At 38.5% G+C, this 24645-nt stretch overlaps 1 protein-coding gene across 2 annotated transcripts in view; it reads right to left on the reverse strand.

Annotated features, from left to right (window-relative positions):
* The window catches only part of hecw2 (HECT, C2 and WW domain containing E3 ubiquitin protein ligase 2), a 297158-nt gene that overhangs the window by 112023 nt on the left and 160490 nt on the right, over positions 1–24645 (reverse strand). For both annotated transcript variants that reach the window (XM_008117272.3, XM_008117273.3), the window contains one exon: positions 15572–15679. In XM_008117272.3, coding sequence (XP_008115479.2) covers positions 15572–15679 — 108 coding nt within the window. The remainder of the gene's footprint in view (positions 1–15571; positions 15680–24645) is intronic.

The following is a 24645-nucleotide window of genomic DNA, read 5'->3' on the forward strand; positions in this document are numbered from 1 at the left end:
GCCGGGCCCTAATGGATTCGCCACGATTTGTGGCAAATCTGATGGCTAATGTGATAAGGTCCCTAAACTCTACTGAAATCAAGAAGATTTAAGAGTCCTTTCTTCTACATTTACCTACTGTTGCTGCACATACCTGTTTTGATCACCCTTCCATTGCCTAGTTGTGTAGAGTTCCATCTCTAATCACTATGTTTAGTTTTACCAAAGCAACAGTAGTCTTAGGTTGGAAAGAGGAACTCAAAAATTGCATGAATACTTATCAGATTATATCCTCCAAGATTACATCAATGAAAGGAGTATTAAATATACAAATGGAGATCCCAAGGAGAACTGGGAGTTGAAATGGAAAGAGCATATAGCCAGAGAAAAAAGGAAAAGAAAATACAAGGAATTGAATCAGACAATCTTCATGATCAAACAAATAAAATAATATATAGATGTTGTAGGACACCTTTTCACCCAGACACCATGAGGAACAAGAGAATCCACTAAGTTTATTAAGAAAAAATATAAAAGATAAGAAGCCCAATAAAAAAGAACAACCCAAAAGACAAATCCAAAAACTCGAAAGTTGCTGAATATAGGTGACAATCAGTTTCATGAATCAAACCACAGGAATTCAAAAACTTGGAACTTCACTTTGAGTCAATACAGTGAAACAAATCAAATTTTATACACTTGATCAAAGTTATAGCCAGAACTTGAGAACTAAACAAAGAATAAACCAGACCAAAAACCATGAAGACATGAACAGGAATTACAATCCAGGAATCTGAAGCTTAATTAAGCAAACATGAAGAAGACCAAAAATCCAGAAACTTGAACACTTGAAGCAAGGCCATAGAGTTGTCCCCACTTGAAATGCAACATTGTTCTCACAAAGAGGGTTCCACTTGGAACCCACTTAAAGCCTCAGTTCCCTCCCATGACATCACTCCTCATACACCTGGTTCTTTGCTGCTTATCTCAAAGCCGCTGGGAAAAGCAAGTCTGTCTCTCTTTCACACTCTCTCGGCACAGCTGCAGCAGCTGTGACCTAGAGAAAAATTCACCCTCCCCCACATTCTTCTCAGGAGCAAACTCTGACAGATTCTCATGGAAACAAATTTTGCTTTCTCTAACATCCTGAGAACTACCAGGAAATTCACTAACACTTCCATTCCCAAAACTCCCTCCTGAGATCCCACAAAATCCCCTTCCTCATCCTCTGAAGCATCAGATTCTTCACAAACAACAACAATAGAGCACAGGACTGTTCCTGGAGGGAGGGAGGGAGGGAGGGAGGGAGGGAGAAGGGGAACATTTTGATATATATAAGTAACAGGTAAGTATAGAAATATAAAGCATAGAAAAACAGGAATCATCAGAATATTATAAGAATATATGGGGGGATTTGTAAAGGTGACTGTGATGATGTTATATTTTACTTATACAATCAAATAAAATATAATTTAAAATTAAGGCAATGTTTATATTTACTTTAATCACAAAACGAACAGCTCATGGTCCTTTCATTGCTTTTGGACTGCAATCCCTGCTGTTCTACAATGTTGGCTATGCTTGCAAGCATTGGTGAGAGTTATAGTCATGCACCATCTGATAAGGGCAAAGGGCCCAGCCTTGAACAGTGACCCTCAAGCTGAACAGTCAAGAATTCTCCAAAGTTAATAACAATGATCCTGAGATCAGAAATCCCAGAATTTTAGGAATAGTCTGATTTTATTGAGGGGAAATAGATACCTTACTTTCAAAAGCCTTACATCCTGCGGCTTGGGATGAAATCAAGAACATGCAATGAGAGGGCTCAGTTCCAGCCTCTGGCTTTCTCCACAAGTGGGCAAAGCCTGACAGATGTTACACCAGGCTGAAGACAAAGGAGGAGAAGGAGGAAACAGAAACTGAACTCTGAAACTGAACAAATTTTTTGTTCCACCTCATTTGTGTTAGAAATTTCAAGGATGACTTAACTCTGTTGCTGACTGCAAATACTGATGAAAATTCTTTAAAGACTGATCAATTATTTGCTTAAGCATCTTTTCCCCTTCTTCAGTGGGTCTAGTGTGCAAAATGTAAATCCTAGAATCTAGATTAAAGGTAGCAGTTTAGATCATTTCTACTTATTTTCTGCATCTGTTATTTTAAATCAAGCTTCACTGCAATTTGTGTGTGGCTTTTGTCAATTATGTTGAAAGATAAGTTTGGAAGAATTATCACTGTAAAGAGGATAATGGAGCAGAGCAAGCTGCATTAACATATACAAGAAATTTTATTTTTGGCTCAAACAAGCAAATTCTTAACTCTGCTTCAAAATAGGAAACACATACAAAGATCTGCATGTAATGTGCATTCTCTGTGTGTATAAGTGCCTTCAAACCACTAGTTGACTAATGCAGACCCTGTGAATTCATAAGGTTTTCTTAGGAAAGGAATACTCCGAGGTCTTCTTTGGAAACAGGCTACCTCAGTGCTTCTTAGGGCCCTTTCAGACAGACCCTAAATCCCAGGATCTGATCCCAAGTATTCTGCTTTAAACTGGATTATATGAGTCCCCACTGCCAGATAACCTGGGATAAACAGAAAACCTGGGATTAGATCCTGGGATATAGGGCCTATTTGGAAGGGCCCTCTGTTTATTTCCCAATGTGCTAGGGACAGAAATAAATTTGGAAATAACTGCTTCTTTGCTTCTCAAAAATATTTTGAAGCATATTTCTTGGAGGCTTTAGCAGACTTGCTTTTGACTAAAGCAGTGACTTGCTTAACTCTAGCAACTGATTTTCCTCAAATGAAAGTCCAAGCCTTACTGGTTATTAATTCACAACTTTTCATGAAAGAGAAGAGAGAGATACAGAAAATGAAAATGTATTTGAAATAACATCTTGGGCATATGTTAGCCATAGAGACTTCTCCTGCTCAAAGAAACATGCTTTTTATTGATTGTTGCACACCAACTCCTCCACAATGCTGCCAGAATTGAGTCAGAAGAATATTATATTCAGAAATGGTAGAGCTCTAATCATCTTTTTGTCTCTGCTTAGTCAAAATTGATGATGTTCTGAATTCAAAAAACTTTAAGCTACAGTAGCAATGAATCATTTGGCTTCTAAAGTGTAAACTATGAATCAGATTCATATGTTTATATAAACATATTCACAATGTGTATTGTCAGGTGACTATAAATGACAGCAAATGCAACTACATAGAAATAAAATATAACAGAAAATGGAAAAGATATCAATTCTATGCAACCTACATAGAAAGCATGGGAAAGCTTTAAAACTATTTCAAAATTACTCCAAAACACATTTTATGGAGGGAGGGGTATGTGCAAAAAGCAATGTCTAATTCTGAAAACATTTCATGAACATTATGAAATGCATACTTTCAGTGCAAAAATGCACTTTGTGAAACCTTTTTTTATAGCAGAGTTGGTCATTTTGGAAAAACTTGTGGACTTCTTGTGGAAAACAATTTTTTCATACATAAAAATCTCTAGAAGCAGATGCAGGGTTGTGCAAATTTTTAGATTCTGTGCAAAAAAAGTTTTTGTATGAGAAATATTGCTCACACAAAAACACTTTGCAAATGGACTTTTTCTGCAAAATTTGATGGCTTTTGCACATGAGATGTTTTTGTGCAAAACCTTTTTTTCAGATAAAAATGTTCCCCGGAAGCACATGGGGCTTTTTCCATTCAAATATAATATGTTTTTTTTTTCTTTTCCACAATACAGAATTTTTGTACAAATGGCCATGTGTGTCTCTCTGGAGAATAATTTCCCAAAAGACTTCAAATGGGACCAAGCAAACTGCCAAAGGTTCTTGATTATCCTTCCTGACTGGGTTCATTGAGGCCCCTTCCACACTGCCATATAATCCAAATGATCAAAACAGAAAATCCCGATGATATGCTTTGAACTGGATTATATGAGTCTACACTGCCAAATAATCCTGTTCAAAGCAGATAATCTGGATTTTATGTGACAGTGTAGAAGGGGCCTGCATGTCAGGAAGCCCACTTTTGCTCAGAAAACAAATAATGACCAATACTTTTTTTCATTGGGATTCCTATATACCTGATGTCCTCAGGTATTGAAAGACAAGCAAAGCTGGTGCCAAACTGTAATTAATTCAAGAAAATGCTAACGCCCTAATACAGTGATTCTCAACCTGGGGTCCCCAGATGTTTTGGCCTACAACTCCCAGAAATCCCAGTCTGTTTACCAGCTGTTAGGATTTCTGGGAGTTAAAGGTCAAAAACATCTGGGGAACCCGGGTTGAAAACCACTGCTCTAATAGAACCCACTGCTATTTCTCTTTCATATTATGATTTGTAAGGGGGAGACCAATGGAAGATTTCTAGTTCGCCTGTTTCTAACCAATATAATTTTTTATATGAGAAGTTGAAGAAAGTGCTTGGTGATCCATTATTAGAACAACAGAGCTACATCAAAATGAAAATAATATCAAGTTAATAACACAAATGTTTTATAACTAATTCTGAAACTGAAAGTTGTGATAAAACTTACTCTACAAAAAAGCTCTGGGAAGAGAACCCCACAGTTTACCTCTGGATGCATACAAAAACAAGATGTTGTGACTGCGCCTTCGGGGATGGTGATGGGATTCGAAGAGGAAGAAAAAACCCTCGTGATGAGGGTTCACTGGAGGAGTTGCGCAGGAAGCGACTTAGAGAGCTATATGGGGGATCTTCTGAGGAGGATTCAGATGGGGAGTTTGGGGAAATGGATGCTGAGGAACAGGTGGTGGCTGGGGAAGTGGGCACTGAATGGGCACAGCCACCAGAGATGTCTGGGGATTTGGGGCCTATGGATACTACTGAACCTGGGGTTTCTGCAGGAGCTGATCCCACTTGGGATGCTTGGAGAAGGGAGGATAGTTCTTTAAGTGTTCATGGGGCTACGTGTGGGCAGGATGATTGGGACTCCGACGAATTGCTAGGTACTCTGGATCCACGAGCTCTAGCTGTGTGGAGTTCGGACTCTGAGTAGATTTGGGACACCTGGTGTTTGGGTGTGAGTGTTTGGTCACCCAGGAGGAAGGGGAATAAAATGGGAATGTTTGGCCATTGCACTTTGCGTGTGGCAAGGTGTTGCTGAGGCGCCATTGGGATCTCTGTGTTTCCGTGAAGACTGGACTTGGATTGTGATTCGGATGTAAGTTATCTGGGACTGCTCTGCAGCAGAGGGATGGAACTGTGTGGGTTTCCCTGGACTGCATTCTGATTACTATTTCTAGCTGCTGATACCATCTGGCTTGGCTCTCACTGTGTCTTATCGTGGACCTGGTTTGGATGACTGCACCCTCTTCGGACTTTGGATTGAATTTGACCTGGCTTCTGTCTACGCCCTCTGACTGACGACTACTCCCGGCTTCTGACTACTGGTTTGCCTTTCGGAATTTGCTGCTGCCTCCTGACCTGACCTTGGATTCTCCTGACGACGGCTATTCATCATCCCTTTGAAGCTTTCGGCTTTATCTGCACCGTGGAAGCAGTTTACTGCTCTTCTAGATTGTTTGTTTTCAAGCCAGTTTGCTGTTTTTCTTTTGGGAACTGTCCCTTTAAATCCGCAGAGCCGGCTGTCTGTTTTCAGAAACGGTTTGAAGCCAAAAGAGGCTTTTGCACTTTCAGTTATACTCTGCAGTTTCTGGAAGGTTTCAAGCCTTCGTTTATTTTGCATATTTTCTTGCAGTCAACTTTATTTGTTCTCCAAAGCTGAATTGAAGCATCTTTTAGTTTTTTATTGAATGCCAGCATGGGAAAATAGCGTGGCTTGTTTTTGAGTTATTTTTGTCCAAACTACTCTTGAAACACTGATAAGTGAAGTGTTTCAAGGTTACTTTCTGTGTTTATGTTATTTTTGGCTTATCTTCGGAATAAACTCTGTTTTGTTTGTTAACTGGCGTCTGACTCTTGACACAAGATGCTGGCAAATATATGCCAAGGTAAAATGCAGTTACCCAAACACTAATTGGTGACCCTGATATAAATTATATCACATAGAAAAAGTCTTAAAACAAGATCAAAACACCACAAAGTGATAACAAAGCTGGATGGGCAAAACATGTGGTCAGCAAAACCATCACATAATGTCAACTAAGTAGACAGCTGACAAACAAGGCACAAAGCCAAGGTCCCACAGCCAAGATATTCAAAGGAATGTCTTGGCTGAACATATCCAAACCTTGCCTGGAGTTATCAAAGGAGACTACTAATGATAATAGTTTAAGAGGTGGGAACGAACTAAGGGCACTCAACCCAAAAAGTCTTGCAAGAGCTAAATTTGTGATAACAAAATCCTATATAAAGGCTCAGAAAAAGGCAAAACCAGTTTAACTAACTAGAAAGCAACCAGGAATTGTGCAATGAGATCTGCTACAAAGAGTTGTTAGGCTTACATGAAAATACGTCAGTGTCCTCTTTTGCTTGTTTTAGTTGTTCTGTGACATACAACCTCATCACATGGGGAGAATTAAGAATCCTAGCACACTGCCAGGATGCTTCCTGCATAGCACTCATTGGATGCCATCACACGACGTAAGGAAACTTCCATCAGGCTCCATAGAGGAAGCATCCTGGCTGCTTGCTAGGATGCTTCCCTGGGAAGAACCGAGGCTACCCATGTTCCATAGAGAAAAATGGGAGGAAGCCAGGTGGCGATGCTTCCCACCCGTGTGATGAGGTAAAGGGTGCAGCAGGCAATGCAGGGTGCGGGGCAACAATTCCCCCCCATTGCTCAGTGTGATGAGGTCCATAATCACTTCTCTATTAGTCTCTGAGTAATGTTGTATACTTTATAATAAAGAACATAATGAAGTATGGTATGGAGAGTGATCTCATTTAAAAATAATAATTTAATGTTCATTTACAGTACATTAAATAATGATTTAATGTATGCCCCCGGTGGCGCAGTGGATTAAACAGATAACAGATAAGGTTGGCAGTTCGAATCCGGAGAGCGAATTGAGCTCCCGCTCTTAGCCCCAGCTTCTGTGAACCTAGTAATTCAAAAACATGCAAATGTGAGTAGATCAATAGGTATCGCTCTGACGGGAAGGTAACGGCACTCCATGGAATCATGCTGGCCACATGAACTTGGAGATGTCTACAGACAAAACCAGCTCTTCGGAGATGAGCACCAACACCCAAAGTCGGACTCGACTAGACTTAATGTCAAGGGAAACCTTTACCTTTTTACCTATAGTAAGATCATAAATCATAAACTTTAAAAGAAAACATAAAATATCTAGGAATAGTAGTAACTAAGGACCTAAGTGAAATGGAAAGGAAAAACTTAGAGGCATTGAGGAAAGAGACAGAAAAAAAATAAAGGAATATAACAACATACACTTGTCCTGGTTTGGAAGAATTGCCTTATTCAAAATGAAAATACTACCTAAAGTAAATTTCTTATTTAGAATGATACCCCTTAAAATATCAGAAATTGAATTGAACAAATGGCAGCAATTAACAAACGAATTTTGTAATAATGGGAAAAAACAGAATAAACAAATGCTAATGCAAACCTCAAAAGGAAGGAGGACTAGGATTACCCGAAATCAAAAGTTATTATGAAGCAAACCAATTGAGACATGTGGTAGAAGGGATGCTAAGCAAAGTAGAAATAAACTGGATGGAAATAATTACTAAAGATACAGAAATGAGATTAGAAAATATATATTTTTAAGGAATATTCAAAAAAAGAAATCAACCAAATGGGAAATGTATCATTAAAAAACATATTAACAATATGGAATAAATATAAAAGCCACTTCATTAAAGAGAACTCTAAAATAATGCCAGTGATAATGGAGAAGAAATTTCCTAAAAACTTAAAAAATGTGATGGATAAGGAATTGAAAAGGAAGAAATTAGACAAAATTGGAAGTTGAAGGGAACAAATAAAGGAGGAAAACAACATAAAGGGAATCCTAGGTGATTTAAATATATCATGGCTTCATTGGGTCCAATTAGATCAATGGTTCCAAAATTGGCAAAGAAAGAGCTGGGAGGAAAGAGAACCAACAAAATTTGAAAAGATAGTATTAAAAGAACAGACTAAAGAGGGAAATGAATATCCGAAAGGGATAACCAGTATGATATATAAAATATTAATAGAGATTAAAGGTGGGAGGAAAGGGATATTAGCAAGGGAAATATGGGAGGAAGAACTGGGAATAAAAGTAGGAGAAAGAAATTGGGAAAAATTATGGAAAGCAAGGCACCTCAAAAATTTATCAATTAGAATAAAAGAAAACTACTACAAGATAGTATGGAAGTGGTATTTGACCCCAATAAAGATACATAATATGGATAAGAGTTGTTCAGAAAAATGTTGGAGGGGTTGTCAAGAAAGGGGGACATATATTCATATGTGGTGGGAATGTAAGTATGTACAGAGTTTTTGGGGAAAGGTCATAGTAGAAATAGACAGTATCATGAAGAAAAAAATCAATATAAACCCAGCGACTATACTATTATCTATTTATAATACAGAGGAATGGAAAGAAAATGAAAAGAATTTGGTAACAATGTCGCTAACGGCTGCAAGGTTATTAATAGCAAGAAATTGGAAAGGGGAGGTGGAAATTAAAATAGAAGATTGGTACAAGGAAATTTGGAAATTAGCAATAAATTATAAGTTAACATGCAATTTAAATGTCAAAAAAGGCCTAAGGAAGAAAAATGATTTTGAAAGCATATGGAAGAAATTTATTGAAGAAACATTAAGGAGAGAAGATGGGAATCAACCCGCACCAGAAGAAATGAGATTCTGGTTGGACTATAAAGAAATGGACTCCGGTGATGGGGAGCACAACGGGTAGAACACTGGGGGAAGGAAAAGACTTAATTATATGAATTGTAAAGATTTTTCTTTTCTTTGTAACAAATTAATAGTAATGTAATAAACATATTCAAAAAAAAAAAGCAAATGTGAGTAGATCAATAGGTATCGCTCTGACGGGAAGGTAACGGCACTCCATGGAATCATGCTGGCCACATGAACTTGGAGATGTCTACAGACAAAACCAGCTCTTCGGAGATGAAGCACCAACACCCAAAGTCGGACTCAACTAGACTTAATGTCAAGGGAAACCTTTACCTTTTTACCTATAGTAAGATCATAAATCATAAAATCTTTCCAGAAGTTGAAATTCAGTGATGGGAGATTCTAACATGCCAAATTAGCCATCTGACTGAGGGGCTGGTGGAGTATCAAAGCCATACTTTAAGAATCTACACCAGGGGTCCTCAAACTTTTAAAGCAGAGGGCCGGTCCACAATCCTTCAGACTGTTGAGGGGCCAAATTATCATTTGGGGGGGGGGAACCGAACAAATTCCTATGCACACTGCACATATCTTATTTGTAGTGCAAAACAACAATAACAATGAAAAACAATACAATATTTAAAATTGAAAATATTTTTAACCAATATAAACCTATCAGGATTTCAATAGAAAGCGTGGGCCTGCTTCTGGCCAATGAGATAGTCAGGTTAATTAAGGTTGTTGTTGTTGTTGTTGTTGTTGTTGTTGTTGTTTTGTGTCTTCAAGTCATTTCAGACTTTGGGCGAGCCTAAGTCCAAAATTATTTATTTATTCATTTACTACATTTATTTACTACATTTATATCCCACCCTTCTCACCCCGAAGGGAACTCAGAGCAGCTGTATGTACATACAATATATTATATTATTAGCATAGCCCAATATTAGCATTATACTATATTGAACTATACCACTATACTGTAATATTGTATGTAATATATAACATATAATTAATATTATTATATTGTATTAAAACTGATATAAAAATATTATATTATAAATGAGGGTGGGGGCCAGGTAAATTACCTTGGAGGGCCGCATCTGGCCCCCGGGCCTTAGTTTGGGGACCCCTGATCTACACTAAGACATAATTTGTCAGGCACCATTGTCATGTCCATAGCTGATGCACTTTGAGGATGTACATGTCGAGATGCATTGCTGGATTATTCAGAGGGTGGCATCAGTGAGCAGAATCATGGAGGTTGGATGTCACTAGAAATCGTCTTTCAGCCTGTCTACTAACCCATAACTGTTGTTGTGAAATTTGCCCAAACCAGGAGCCAATACATGCATGTACAATGACTAATAAATGCTAGATGACACCGTACAAAATGGAAATCTGTATAGAAGACCAGGCTGGTATTGTATTACCTGTCCTAACTAAAACACTTTTAACATCTTTGGTGTGTGTATTGCAATTTATGAATACGTATAAATGGACTTTGCATCCTTATTTATAAATAAGGTCAAAAGTAAATAGTTATTCTGTATGAATGATCCATGTTATTTTTAACGTAACAATTGCCATCATGACCGTTTCAAATATAGTTCTTAATAAGGATCTTTATTAACTAAGAAAGAAATCTTTAGAAGGATTTCCAGCCAAAATTCATGACTACATAAACCAACTGGGAAAAGAAATAATGGAAAATGACATAAAAGGACTGTTCCTGGAATAATTAATGGACATTCATAATGTAACAGCAAGAGAGTTCTACAGATACATTTCATCATCTTAATTAACTTGTTAATTTTTTCTTCATTTATCAATTTGCCATGTCTTCTATATCAGATAAAAATGCATCACATTTTATTTTTATCTCTAGCAGGCCATTGATCAGCAGAATCTTTTCATGAGCCAGGAAAGCAATTCATTTTTAGACTTTGATTCTAGCAGCAGTTGCAGATGAATCTATGGGCACCACAGTCAACCAGTTGTTCTTGATGTTCAAAAACAAAAAAGCACTGGGAATTAAAAACCTAGGTCAGTAGTAAAACTACAGCTAACACAGTGGGTTAAACTGCCAGCTACAGAAGATCTTGCCAACTGGAAGGTTGGAAGTTCAAGCCGCGGGTCAGGGTAAGCTCCCACCGCCAGCCATAGCTTCTGCTTACCTAGCAGTTCGAAAACAGCAATGTGAGCGGATAAATAGATACCGCTTTAGCGGGGATGTAAAAGGCACCCCTGAAAACATTCCGGCAACTTAATCAGGAAGTTGCCATGGACAACAGGTTCCTCAGTGTGGAAAAATGAAACAATAGCACCTCCCCATGGCCAAGGTGAGCACAGCCTCCAGATGCCAGAGATGAAAAAAGAGGAAAGCCTTACCTCTGTTAATGTACTGTCTGTCTTTGTTGTCAATTGTATAACGCCATTGACGTTGGGGGGGATAGAGCAGAATATAAATAAAGTATATTATTATTGTTTTGTATGTTACAGCAAACAAGATAGATATGCTGGATTTCGTATCACAAAATCACAAGTCGAACACTTCCCAAGTGTCTAGGACTGTGTGATGTATTTTCTGATGATGCGCGCAGATCCCAGTAGGGTGGCCTTTTGCAGTTGCCAGATCGTAATTTTGTCAATGTCTATTGTTTCCAAATGCCGGCTGAGATCTTTTGGAACGGCACCCAATGTGCCTATCACCACCGGGGACCACCTGCACTGGTTTCTGCCAGAATCCTTATTATTATTATTATTATTATTATTATTATTATTATTATTATTATTATTATTATGTTATGATATCTACTGCCTGAACAGTAAATGAAACATTACTGTATTTACCATTTTCTTCTAATATAGAAAAAACTAGGGATCCATATTAACTTAAAATCTTGAATTCATATTATTTAAATGTAGATTTGAATACCAAATGTAACTGCTGATTCATTTATTTTTTAAATAAACAATCTTGCAGCTATCCCTACGAAGGACAGTCAAAATACCAGCTTTGAAGGTCAATCTAAATCCAACTTTAAGGCAACTTTAGACTCTAAACCCTTAAATGATGCTGGTGAGGGTTCATAGAAATATAAATCCAATAATATGTGGAGGGCCACGGGTTTCGTCCTCGATTCTAAGCAAGTCTCCACTGTTGCTGGATTCTGTTACCCAAGTCAATAGCATGTTTGAAAGAGCTCAGCTAAAAACACATACTGTCTAGCAAAGTGGGATTCAAGACGGACGATTCAACCATGGCATGTCATCATTAAGAATGGCTGATCTCAATGACATACCGCAGATTTCTATTTTGAAATCTAAATCAACATATCATTTTCCTCAAGGCACACATTTCACACTTGGAATGAAATTCAATTAATCCTGTTTGGTCTACAGTTCTTTCTTTTTTTTTCTTTGAAAAATGTTGATTTCAGAGGTTTTTGATTCTCTTTGAAATCAAAGATGAATGGAAAAGTTTAAAGTCTTTGGACTGGATCCAGAGACAAGTAAGCAGAACTCGGCTCTATTTGCTGCAGTCTCATTTGAAAACAGACTCAAAAAGTATGGATTCAAACATAGATTTAAATGCATATTTCCATGCATTTTTTGTTTCAAAATTTCAAATGAATGTGAAAATGGGCTGACAGTCTTATGAATCAATATATGTCAAAGTGGCACTGACAATAAGTATGTGTATCCATCAACCGCTACATGGATGTGTGTGAACATTTTCAGCAAAATGAAACTCCCCTTAGCTCATCACCTTACTGTATGAAGGGGACAAAAAGGACTCGCTGCACACCAGAGATATGACAGGAAAAGGAATAACATTCTCTCCAGAAGTGCTACATTTTCACTGTACAGCAAGCCTTTTGTGTGTACATAAGTCTCTCCTTTGATGAATCCCCACATCCAAAATGAATATGACATTTCGTGCAGATATTACTTTTTGTCCTCTTTGCCCAGAGAATAGGAAGAGTGACATTTCCCGACACCTCTGATGGCATTTGCACTGTAGGACATAGTCAGCCATAATTTTAGCAAGCCATAGTTTGTGAGCACCTGTTCATTGCAATGGTAATCCAAACACACTGTATTTGGCAGTTTTGTTTCTTTTGCATTCCCTCCATATTGCTTTCTGAGTAACACCATTGAAAAATAGACTGTTTAACCAGTATTGCAGCACCTGACATCCACCGGGAAGTAGCAGCCAGTAATGAAAGGAACAAGGCATTGACATCTCCGGCCCATCCTCTGTTTGGCTATCAGCCAGCATGCCAATGCCTTAAATCAAGAAATAGTTTTCTAAGATCTACAGAGATACTCACAAAAGCACCTAAGCAAGCGAGAGTCCAAAAGTGGCGCTCTAAAACCCAGAATCTCAAATCAGTGGCTGACAATGGTTGAGAGACTCCTTCCTGGGCACACAGAAGACTGGGCGACTTGGAAGGTGCTGAACAGACTGTGCTCTGGTACCACAAGATGCAGAGCTAATCTTAAGAAATGGGGCTACAAAGTGGAATCCAAGACATGCAAGTGTGGAAAAGAACAAACCACAAACCACCTACTACAAGGCAACCTGAGCCCTGACACATTCACAATGGAGGACCTTCTTATAGCAACACCAGAGGCACTCCAAGTGGACAGCTACTAGTCAAAGGACATTTAGTATAATGCCAAGTTTTTAAAAACTTTGTGTTTTCAAATACATTACAACTTGTACCCTTGGTTTGCTTCTGAAACAATACTTGGCATTCAAATTTGGATTTTTTGTTGGAGGTATGTGTTCTGGATAGATCCTAATGTTCTTGGTGGCTGTGTGTTTGGTAGAAAGCTAACAGGAACTTCTGAATCTTTCTAATCTTGGCATGCTTGTTCTAGTCAGCCAAGGCATTGTGGTGCCTGAAGCAGTGGACAACACGGGGCCACTTTCCTCCACATAATGGGATGCCCAGTTGAATCTTTACATCCATACTAGTGATAGGATGGTAACCTTCAACATACTTGGGCGCAACTGATGGATTTAGGGCATGAAGGCAGGACATGCAAAAGGTGAAAGGCCAGTATGAACAGCCATTCAGCCGTGAAGGTGGTTGTCTGACTCTGCCTAACATTGTAGAGCAGACCATGTCTTGGGATGTCCTGGCATTTAGTAAAGGACTAGAAAGAATCATCCAGAAAAATGGACATTAGACAATTTATTCACTTAAACTAGGGCTGGATCAACACTGCCCTATATCCCAGGATACGATCCCAGATTATCTGATAATTCCAGATTATGTGGAGTGTAGACTCATATAATGGAGTTCAAACCTGATAATCTGGAATCAGATCCTGGGATAGAGGGCCTTAGACTATTTTAGTGTTGTTAATTGTTTTTTATGATTCAATTTTAAATATTTATTTTATTGTACTCTGTTTTTAAAGGCATCAAATATTTGCCAATGTGTAAAGCCGCCTTGAGTCCCCTTTGGCGTTGAAAAAGGCAGGGTAGCAGTATCGTAAATAAATAAATAGACTGCCAAGACTTAGGAGAAATAATATCATGATGAAACATACAGTACATCTATACTGTAGAATTAATGCCTTCTGACACCACTTTAACTGCAATGACTGAATGCTGTGGAATATGGAAGGTATCATTTTACAAAGCCTTTAGCTTTCTCCGCCAAGGAGTTATGGTGCCTCACCAAACTAGACATCCCAAGATTCCATAGTATGACACCATAGCTGTTGGTATCAAACTGCATTAATTCCTCAGTGCAGATCCACCTATGTTCACTGAATCAAAACTATGCAAGTCAGCGCTCTGTAGTATAGGATCCAGAAGTTAAATACACAATCAGATTTTGGGTAAGAGAGGGCCCCAAATATAGCAAGGGCTGACTTATCATATTTTGAATGGAATCCAGGAACACACATTAACACCTAAAGGCAGAGAGAGCCCAGGCCTGAAATAATTAGGCCCAGAGTCTAAAACTTCCCTAAATACACTACTGATGTTATCATTACTGCTAGCATTACAGGAAATTGTGACAATGCTTTTCTGGAAATATACTTGACTGTGATTTTTTTTTCTTGAGTCACTTGCTAATTTTTCAGAAACAAGTAACACACACACAACAAAACATATTACCTGAAAAAAATACAGAAGAAAATCCCCAGACATATTCAAATTCATAGAATTAGAGAGTTGGGAGGGACCTCATGGGCCATCCAGTCCAACCCTGTGCCAAGAAGCAGGAAAACCGCATTCAAAGCACCCCTGACAGATGGCCATCCAGACTCTGCTTAAAAGCCTCCAAAGAAAGAGCCTTTACTACACTCTGAGACAGAGAGTTCCACTACTGAACAGCTCTCACAGTGAGGAAGTTCTTCCTCATGTTCAGGTGGAATCTCCTTTCCTGTAGTTTAAAGCCATTGTTCTGTGTCCTAGTCTCCAGGGCAGCAGAAAACAAGCTTGCTCCCTCCTCCCTATGACTTCCCCTATGACATGGTCATCATGTCTCTTCTCAGGCTTCTCTCCTGCAGGCTAAACATGACCAGCTCTTTAAGCCGCTCCTCACAGGGCTTGTTCTACAGACCCTTGATCACTTTTGAATGATTCTATTTTGCCAGTGCTGTTACTCCCAATCATCCCAGTAACATACAGGAAGTATTTTTCCACTCTTTACTGTATCAAAAGATTACTACGGAGTACACCAAAGCATTTCTGAAACTGTCATCTCAAGCACAGAAAGACTTCTTCCGCATATTGTTAATCGGATCACTCACGTTCCATGAAATAGGGGCCAGGTTCAATTCGCCATACGATTTGTCCTTTCTGTGTTCCTGTCACACCACGGTTCTTGGAATCCCAGAAGTTTGCTGGCGAGTTCTCATCTGAAAGAGAAAACAATTTTCCCCTCTATAAAAACTGTGATATATCATAATACAACCAGCCAGGTCAATTGCATGTTGAGAGAAACAAAGTCACTTTCTTTTCAAATGCAACTTTTTATCTTATAACCTGCTTAAACATTTCTAAAAACAAATGCATGACAGACATATTTCACTATGGCCCCTTCTACACTGCCACATAAAATCCAAATTACCTGCTTTGAACTGGATTGTATGGCAGTGTAGATGCATATAATCCAGTTCAAAGCAGATAATCTGAATTATCTGATATGATAATCTGGATTATATGGCAGTGTAGAAGGGGCCTAAAAAGGCAGATTGGGTTCCAGACCATCGGCAAAAAAAACTAATAGTGTCTTAAAGCGAAAAAAGTTATCGTTTTTTTTAGTTGGTAGCACATATAAAAGCCTAAAAATATTGACAATATCACCTATCAAGTGTGTAATATCATAGGCCTAAAAGAGAAACAAAGGTAAAAATAATTTTAAAAATACCAGAATATAACACTGAGAAACAAATGCTATAAATGAACAACGTAGGTATCAAGATGATGTTGTACTGTATAATTGAAAAATGCTGTATGAGTAAAGTGTTATAAAGTGCTATCTTAAAAGGAACACTTGAATGTTTTTACCTTGTGTGTGTGGGAGCATGCATGCTGGCAATGCAGATATGCACATATGTTTGCATTATTTTATGCAGACAAACCTCAACAAACTAAACATTTCTGCATTCTTAGATTGAGTTTTCCCTCTTAAAACAAAGTATTATAAATGTGCAACTAAAATATTACAACTCTCTCTTTCACATGCTCTCAACCATGCCACCAAACATATATAAAACTGTTCTGATATTTGCCGTTTGGGGAAAATATCTTTTATAACTTTTCTCCAAACAGGCAAAACTTAGTATGAAACGCTGCTAAAATAATAGGATTGGATGGTTACAGAGCTGACAGTGAGATTTTGCAACCAAATCCACATGCTATTGACTTTTCTTTCTGATGTTTTAATAACATTTGAGTCAAGAAAAACTCAGTATTTTCTCAATTGTTAGTAGGTAGCATTCAGTAACATAAGCAGTAGACAAAGGCCTCTTCCACGCAGCTGAATAAAATCCCACATTTTCTGCTCTGAATGGGAATATATGGAAGTGTGGACTCAAATAACCCAGTTCAAAGCAGATATTGTGGGATTTTCTGCCTTGATATTCTGGGTTATATGGTTGTGTGGAAGGGCCTAGAGAGGGGTGTATACATATCTCATAAATTTTTAGGCCAACATTCAAGTAATCTGAAATATTATTTTGATTAAAAGTTGTTAAAATACATAACTGCATAATAACACACATTTTAAGATTTGGAAGAGCATTCTTAAAGCAAGGCCCTTAATAGATTTATGTTTTGACACATCTGCTTCCCATTAAGTCCATCACTTTTTGTCTAAAACCTTGAGTATGTTCCTGTCATCTTAACCGCTTTCTGTTTATTCCTCGTGAGATTCTGATAAAAATAATGTGAGGGGGGACACAACCCCAAGATTTTTTTCAGAGTCAACCTAATGTTGACCATTCTCAGGGAAGTATGCTATTTTGAACATTCCTTCATCTAAAAGGAAGCCCAGGCCCCTTCTACACTGCCATATGAAGTCCAGGTTATTTGCTTTGAACTTGATTATATGGCAGTGTAGAAGGGACCATAGTTCTACCAAATCTGCAATGAAACTTTTCACCTTTCTAGGGACAGTGAAAGGAGTTGCTGAACTCATATTCTGAAGGAAACATCAGGATTAGTGTTAAAGATTTGGTTACTTTGTTCAGCACTACTAGCACGACGCTACATGAAAGGTCAATAGTGTGCTTTCCGATGTTCTCTCAACACGAGTAACCCAAAGCAAATTCAGGCTGATAAAATCTACTGTACAAGTAATAATAATAACAACATTATAGCAACAAAGGAGTTGTTTAGAGCCACTGCCTCCAATCCACTGGTAATGAACATGAAAGGCATTGACTCAGTTATTTCAAAGCCAAATGATGGCTAAGAGGCTTCAAGTAACTATTTCATCCAGTTCTAAACTAAGAAGAAACAACATCATTTATTCTATGGTATAAATTTAATTTTTTGTCACTTTTATAACTGCAAGAGTTTGGTCTCACTAAACAGTGGTAGAAGGATATCACCTGGTAATGTTGCTGGCTCATGCTGTGTGAATGCCAAGGGCATGTGAAGGTAGTTCTAGTTCGGAAATATGTTTTGCACTAAATGGCATGGGTATTCCTAGTGTTGAGATTTTTTTAAAGACAGAATTGACATTTGAGATACGTCAAAACAAACAGTTGCTTTTTTAAACATGCAGCTGCAATTGCAGCAATGTTTGGGTATCTTGGAATTAGAACCACATGTCATTACATTTTAAAAGTAACTTTCCAAAGTGTGATTCGTGGTTTCGATTTATTTACAAAACTAATGCGAGAATTTGCAATAAACACACACTTACACACAGACTACGTTCCGCCTCTTTCCTAAAAGCCCCAGATTCCTTTATCATTACTAATAAAACTAAAATAAGAGACAAAAAGATCTTACATGACTTTTGAAATTAACTGAGCTCTATATCCCAGCTCTATATCCCACAGCTCTATATCCCAGAATATCAAGGCAGAAAATCCCACTTTGAACTGGGTTATCTGAGTCCACACTCAGATAATATGGGATTTTCTGCCTTCATATTCTGAGATAAAAGGCTGTGTGGAAGGGCCGTGAAAGAAGTTTGTAGTACAGAGCTTTCCAAAATGAGTATTGCAACACATCCGTATCGGCTGCACTGTGCAAGTGTGTTGCGCAAACATAATGAGAAGCCTCTTTCAGAGAGATTTTTGTCATGAGATATATTGTGTTCCCATACATTTCATTACTACAGTTTTTGCATGTTTCTGTATCTCTTATAAGAGGTTAGTTTAACTTCCAGTTTGCTAGTACAGTAGTCTCGCTTATCCAACCTTCGCTTATCCAATGTTCTGTATTACCCAACGCAGTCTGCCTTCCCCCTGGATCCACAACTGTTTCTCTACGCAGCAACGTGCAGCAGGCCAACATGCCCAACAACAACACAAGTACAGCCATTTTCCCAAACAAGTGGCAGACTTGTAAAACATGATATTTTGGTGCTTAATTTGTAAATTCATAACATAATTTGACATTTAGTAGGCTTTTCCTTAACCCCTCCTTATTATCCAACATTTTTGCTTATCCAACATTTTGCTGGCCTGTTTATGTTGGATAAGTGAGACTCTACTATATCCAGTTTGCTGAATTACTGTGTTGCAAAATTATGCATATATCAAAATAGTGTGTCACCAGCATGACACGTTTGAAAAACTCTGTTGTGGCATAGGCTTACAAGATCTTGCATCCAATGAATGAGATTGATGACATTATTGCACAAGGATCTTTTCTCATGGATACTGTGTTGTTTTCAAGAGCTCTATGCAGTTAGGACTGCTTTCTTCCCTTTTACATCTTGATAACCTTTCCAAAATCTATTGTAGATTTTGTTTGCATGAAATCTTATCACACTTATCAGTAAAACCTTATTTGTTGCTGCCCACCTAGTACCACCCCCTTTTATAGTGTGGCACATGCACATGTTTATTTATTTATTTTATTTATTTACAGTATTTATATTCCGCCCTTCTCACCCCGAAGGGGACTCAGGGCGGATCACATTATAACACACATAGGGCAAACATTCAATGCCCATAAACACATCAAACAGAGACTGAGAGACACACGCAGAGGCAAGTTAACGTTCTTCTGAGGGGATGTTCGATTCTGGCCACAGGGGGGAGCAGCTGCTTCATCATCCACACTGACGGCACTTCCTCATTCCAGGTCGTAAATTAGTTAATCTTGCCTCCCCACTTTATAAGTGGTACCTTATCTCCTACTTGATAGCTGCAACTATCTTTCGGGTTGCTAGGTCAGCAACGAGCAGGGGCTATTTTTTATTTTTTAATTGACGGGTGCTCACCCCGCCACGGGCTGGCCTCGAACTCATGACCTCATGGTCAGAGTGATTTAGGCAGCTGCTCAACAGCTGCGCCACAGCCCGGCCCCTGTTCTCTTTTTCTCCCCCTCCCCACTCTTTTGAACACACAGTTTTAACTTTAAAAGGCCTTTTTTTTTTCAGAGATCCTGTTTGGGATCGATCAGAGTTCTCAGACCAGTAACAACTGGTCAACAAAAGTGAGGGGCCACTGATTTATCTACCTGTCTATCCCTCGATTTCATGTGGCAATAATTAGTATGTCTGAATGAAGAAACAACAAATAAGAGAAAGACGGTTAGTGAAATAAATGCTTTCTGAAACAGTATGAGAGTGAGAAAATGAGGGTATTAGCACACCTTGGGATCATAGTATTGTAGGGACAAAGACAGTGTTTGAAATGGAGACAGAGTTGGAGGTAGTGAGCAAAATATTGGCTTTTCTGAAAAACTTCAGTTGGGAGAGGGGGAAAAGCAATTATTTGGTAATGGATCTTTTTTAGAGGGGGAAGAGTTTAAACGTTTCTTGCAGATACTTTTCCAATTTGTAAGGACGCCTGCTTCTTCCCAATCACTGGTAAGCAAAGTCACACCCAAAACACATGCCCACTGACCACGCAAAATTAGTAAAAAAAATCCCATTGAAATTTCACACCAGAAACCATAGCACAACAGGAGTGAGAAAAGGGGGCACGAATGAATTTGTGATAACAAAAGGAATTGTGTTTAAAATGATCTCGCACATGACAACAACAGAAAACAACAATGACATGCAGTGAACCTCAACAGAAGCATTTGCAGTTTACCTGCCTCAAGTTATAAGGCTCTGAGTCTACAAAACGCTTATGCTACAAATATCTGTAAGTCTCAAGAGTGCTACATGATTCCTTTATATACCATTACAGACTAACACAGCTATTTCTTTGAATACTACACAAGAGTTAATTGTTTGGCGGCGTATCCAGGAGCCATACCCTCTGATTGAAGGCACTGGAAGAAATTGTTCAATCTGTGGCAAAGACATCTCTTTATTTTATTGAAGCTACAGGATCACGAAGAGTCGAAAACGACTGAACGAGTGAGACGACGACAACAGGATCACCTCTAGTTGAAGTGGGAAGCCCCCTTCAACTACGAATGGCCTGCTGCCTCATCATTTCATCACAGTTTGCAAACTTCAGCTGACATGGTTCTCTCCTTTTTCTTCTAACCAGCTGAAATTGTAAACTGGGATCTGAACTCTAAGCTTGTGTCAGCAGCTCTCTTTCGATATAAATATATATACCCAAGCAGTTAAAGGGTCAAATACTGCCATAGGTTAGTCATTTAGTAAGCAGTGTTCTTGCCTCGGAGTCATAAAACCAAGTGCACGGACAAGAACCCTCTGGATGATTTCCATTTAGGCTTCAGCTTGCAGTCTATTTTTTCAACTCTTCACTTCATGCTCATTTTACTGCTATCATCAGGCAAAGAGGTTTGCTGAAGCAAGACCAACTGTAAAATTGAGCAATGGCAAGATAAGTGCAAGAAATCTATAATTATGATGACAGGGAGAGGGAGATTACTCCTCGAACCCAATTTAACTGGGGCTGAACTACAAATCTTGCCAAGAAAACATCCGTGATAGGTTCCCTTTAGGGTTATCCTAAGTCAGAAATGGCCTTGAAGACACACAACAACATGAACCGCAGGGAAGAGAAATGCAAAAATGACCTCATCATTAGATATCATATGAATTTGGCATTTGAAGGAGATTGGGGTTCTGATGTAGCTCTCCAAACGTTGTTGAACTGCAACTACCAATATCCTTAGTCAGTATAGCTGACAGTGAAGAATGTTGGGAGTTGCAATCCAACAAAGTCTGGAGTACCAATAAACTCCAAACCCTTGTTTCAAGTATGTGTGGAGAACCGTTGCTCATCCAAGTGTTCTGGACTACAATTCTCATAGCCCACTACCATTGACCAAATTAATGGACATTTCTCTAAACTGAAGTATGAGGAGCAACACCAGAAGGCCAAAGGTATCACGCTTCTGCTTTGAAGTTTGTTTCTATAACCTGTCTAGTTTGACCATAGTTTCTAAGTTCTGATTTCTTTCACCATTGTATAATAGATAGATAGACAGACAGACAGGCACAGGCTCCTTCTACACTCCCATATAATCCAGATTATCAAATTAGATAATCCACTTTATCTGCTTTGAACTGGATTCCAGAAGCTGGAAAATGTTAAATAGTCTCTGTGTCTTTGTGTCTGTGTGTGTCATATGTCTAATGGCATTGAATGTTTGCCATATATATGTACATTGTCATCGACCCTGAGTTCTCTTCAGGGTGAGAAGGGCGGAATATAAATACTGTAAATATATATATAAATAAATAAAATAAATACACGAATCTACACTGCCATATAATCTGGTTCAAAGCTGATAACCTGGATTTTATATGGCAGTGTAGAGGCAGCTTTGTGTGAATGCTTGAATCTCATTCAAATTTATGGCCATTAAAGTGACCTTAGATCACCCATTACCCAAACTATATATACACATCTTGTTTGCTACCAATCTAAACACAATGTTTTAGGCCAACCTGTCCCAACCAGGGGTTTTCCAAATGTATTAGACTACAGATTCTACAATAACAAGTCCAATTGCCAGGATGGTTCAGTTCTAATCCAACATACCTGGAGATCACAAGGCATGGAAGGGCTACTTTAGGATCTCTAAAGGTAATCAAAGACAGTACAGCTACAATCGCTTTCCTCCCACCAATTAAATGTTCTTAGTGTGGAGTGAATGGCATTGGCTGCATTCTCTCTCATTGATTCAAGGCTTTTAGAAAAAGCAAACCCAGATAGAACATTTTGTCTAATTTGGGTTCTGGGGAGTTTTTCATCCATTATGTGCTGCGTTCTCTTGAAACAAAGCTTGGAAATATGATTGTATAGCAATCACGTTGACACCTTTTTTGATGATATTTTGAAGTCCTTGTAAGAATTGATGCAACACATTACTACCATATTGCTGATATATTATGTATGCTACATTAATGCAATTTATTTTTAAATACCCCTTCTCAAAGGTCAAATATCCCTTTAAATCACTATGTAAAATAACGTTCTGAAATAACAAATAACTATTCCGCTCTACATCCCCAACAAATTATTGTTACTGTTTTCAAAGTAATATTGTTGCCCCATTGCTATATATCAGTGGTTCCCAACATTTGGGCCTCCAGGTGTTTTGGACTTCAGCTCCCACAGTTCCTAACAGCTGGTAAATTGGCTGGGATTTCTGGGAGTTGAAGTCCAAAACACCTGTAGTAATATGTTCGAAGTAATACTGTTACCTATAATGCTTTACTTTCAAGCTCTGTCTTTAATAAATCGACCACAGGCAGGTAAACAAGAGTAAAGTGATGATAAAGTATTGATTTAATAACTATACTTAGTCTAAAAGGCTTTTTGCTCACTGAAACCAGCTGTTTTTAAACAGACACATGCAGAGACATTGCAGGAAATTATCTGGTGAATTTACACAAGATTGAAGATAGTTCTTTAAAAAGAACTATTATTATTAACTGCCATCCCAACTCAACATTCATTCTTCACACTCCCTGAGTGACCAGCAGTGTTCTGAACGCTACTCATTACTTTAAAATATTTTGCAGCATGCAATATTTCACCGCATAATAATTGCAATAGCAGCTTGAAAATATACAAATGTGAGTAGATCAATAGGTACAGCTCTGGCAGGAAGGTAGCGGCGTTCTTTGCTGTCATGCCGGCCACATGACCTAGGAGGTGTCTATGGACAACGCTGGCTCTTTGGCTTAGAAATGAAGATGAGCACCAACCCTCAAGAGTCGGACAAGATTAGATTTAATCTCAGGGGGAAACCTTTACCTTTACCTTTACATAATTGCACCCCCCCCTTTTGCCCCCTCAAATGGGTATTTTTGCTATTATCACATGATAGTCGCAGTTGTGATTCATCGTCTCAAAAGTACCTGCCGGTTGACGGCCTGCAACAGTCTAACTAGCTTTCTCTCTCCTCGTCTCTTGGGGCACTATACAAACAACGGTTTCACCCACCCGCTTTCAGATACGGTGCTTCACACCCCACCTGCCCCCTTTCAGCTACAGAGTTTCACATGGTTGACTCCAAAAGTGTGAAGAGCCATAGCTAAAAGGAAATTGGTGGGTGGGCAAGTATATTATTATTATTATTATTATTATTATTATTATTATTATTACTACTACTACTACAGTAGAGTCTCACTTATTCAAGCTAAACGGGCTGGCAGAAGCTTGGATAAGCAAATATCTTGGATAATAAGGAGGGATTAAGGAAATGCCTATTAAACATCAAATTAGGTTATGATTTTACAAATTAAGCACCAAAACATCATGTTATACAACAAATTTGACAGAAAAAGTAGTTCAATACACAGTAATGTTATGTTGCAATTACTATATTTACGAATTTAGCACCAAAATATCACGATATATTGAAAACATTGACTACAAAAATGCCTTGGATAATCCAGAACCTTGAATAAGCGAGTCTTGGATAAGTGAGACTCTACTGTATTTATACCCTGCTTTAGCTCTCCAAAGGGGACTTTTGTAGCTGAAAAGAGGGACCTTTTTTTTTACCACAGAATAGTCAACCCCCTTTTTTTGGCCAAAGAAAAGGGATAAGAAGTGCAACAAATACACGGTGAAATACAGTAGTTAAGTATCTCAGTTGATACAGTCTTTACGCTGCAGGGAAAAGAAAGAGTTGAACAGGAAGACAGGCAACAATCAGGGCCAGCTAACACCTCCCAACAAAGGATTCCCCCAGGCAGAAAGCAACCAGGCTTTGAAGCTGTAAGGCTATTCAATGCTAATCAAGCTGG

This window comes from Anolis carolinensis, chromosome 1, assembly GCF_035594765.1.
Source record: "Anolis carolinensis isolate JA03-04 chromosome 1, rAnoCar3.1.pri, whole genome shotgun sequence".
NCBI lineage: Eukaryota > Metazoa > Chordata > Lepidosauria > Squamata > Dactyloidae > Anolis > Anolis carolinensis.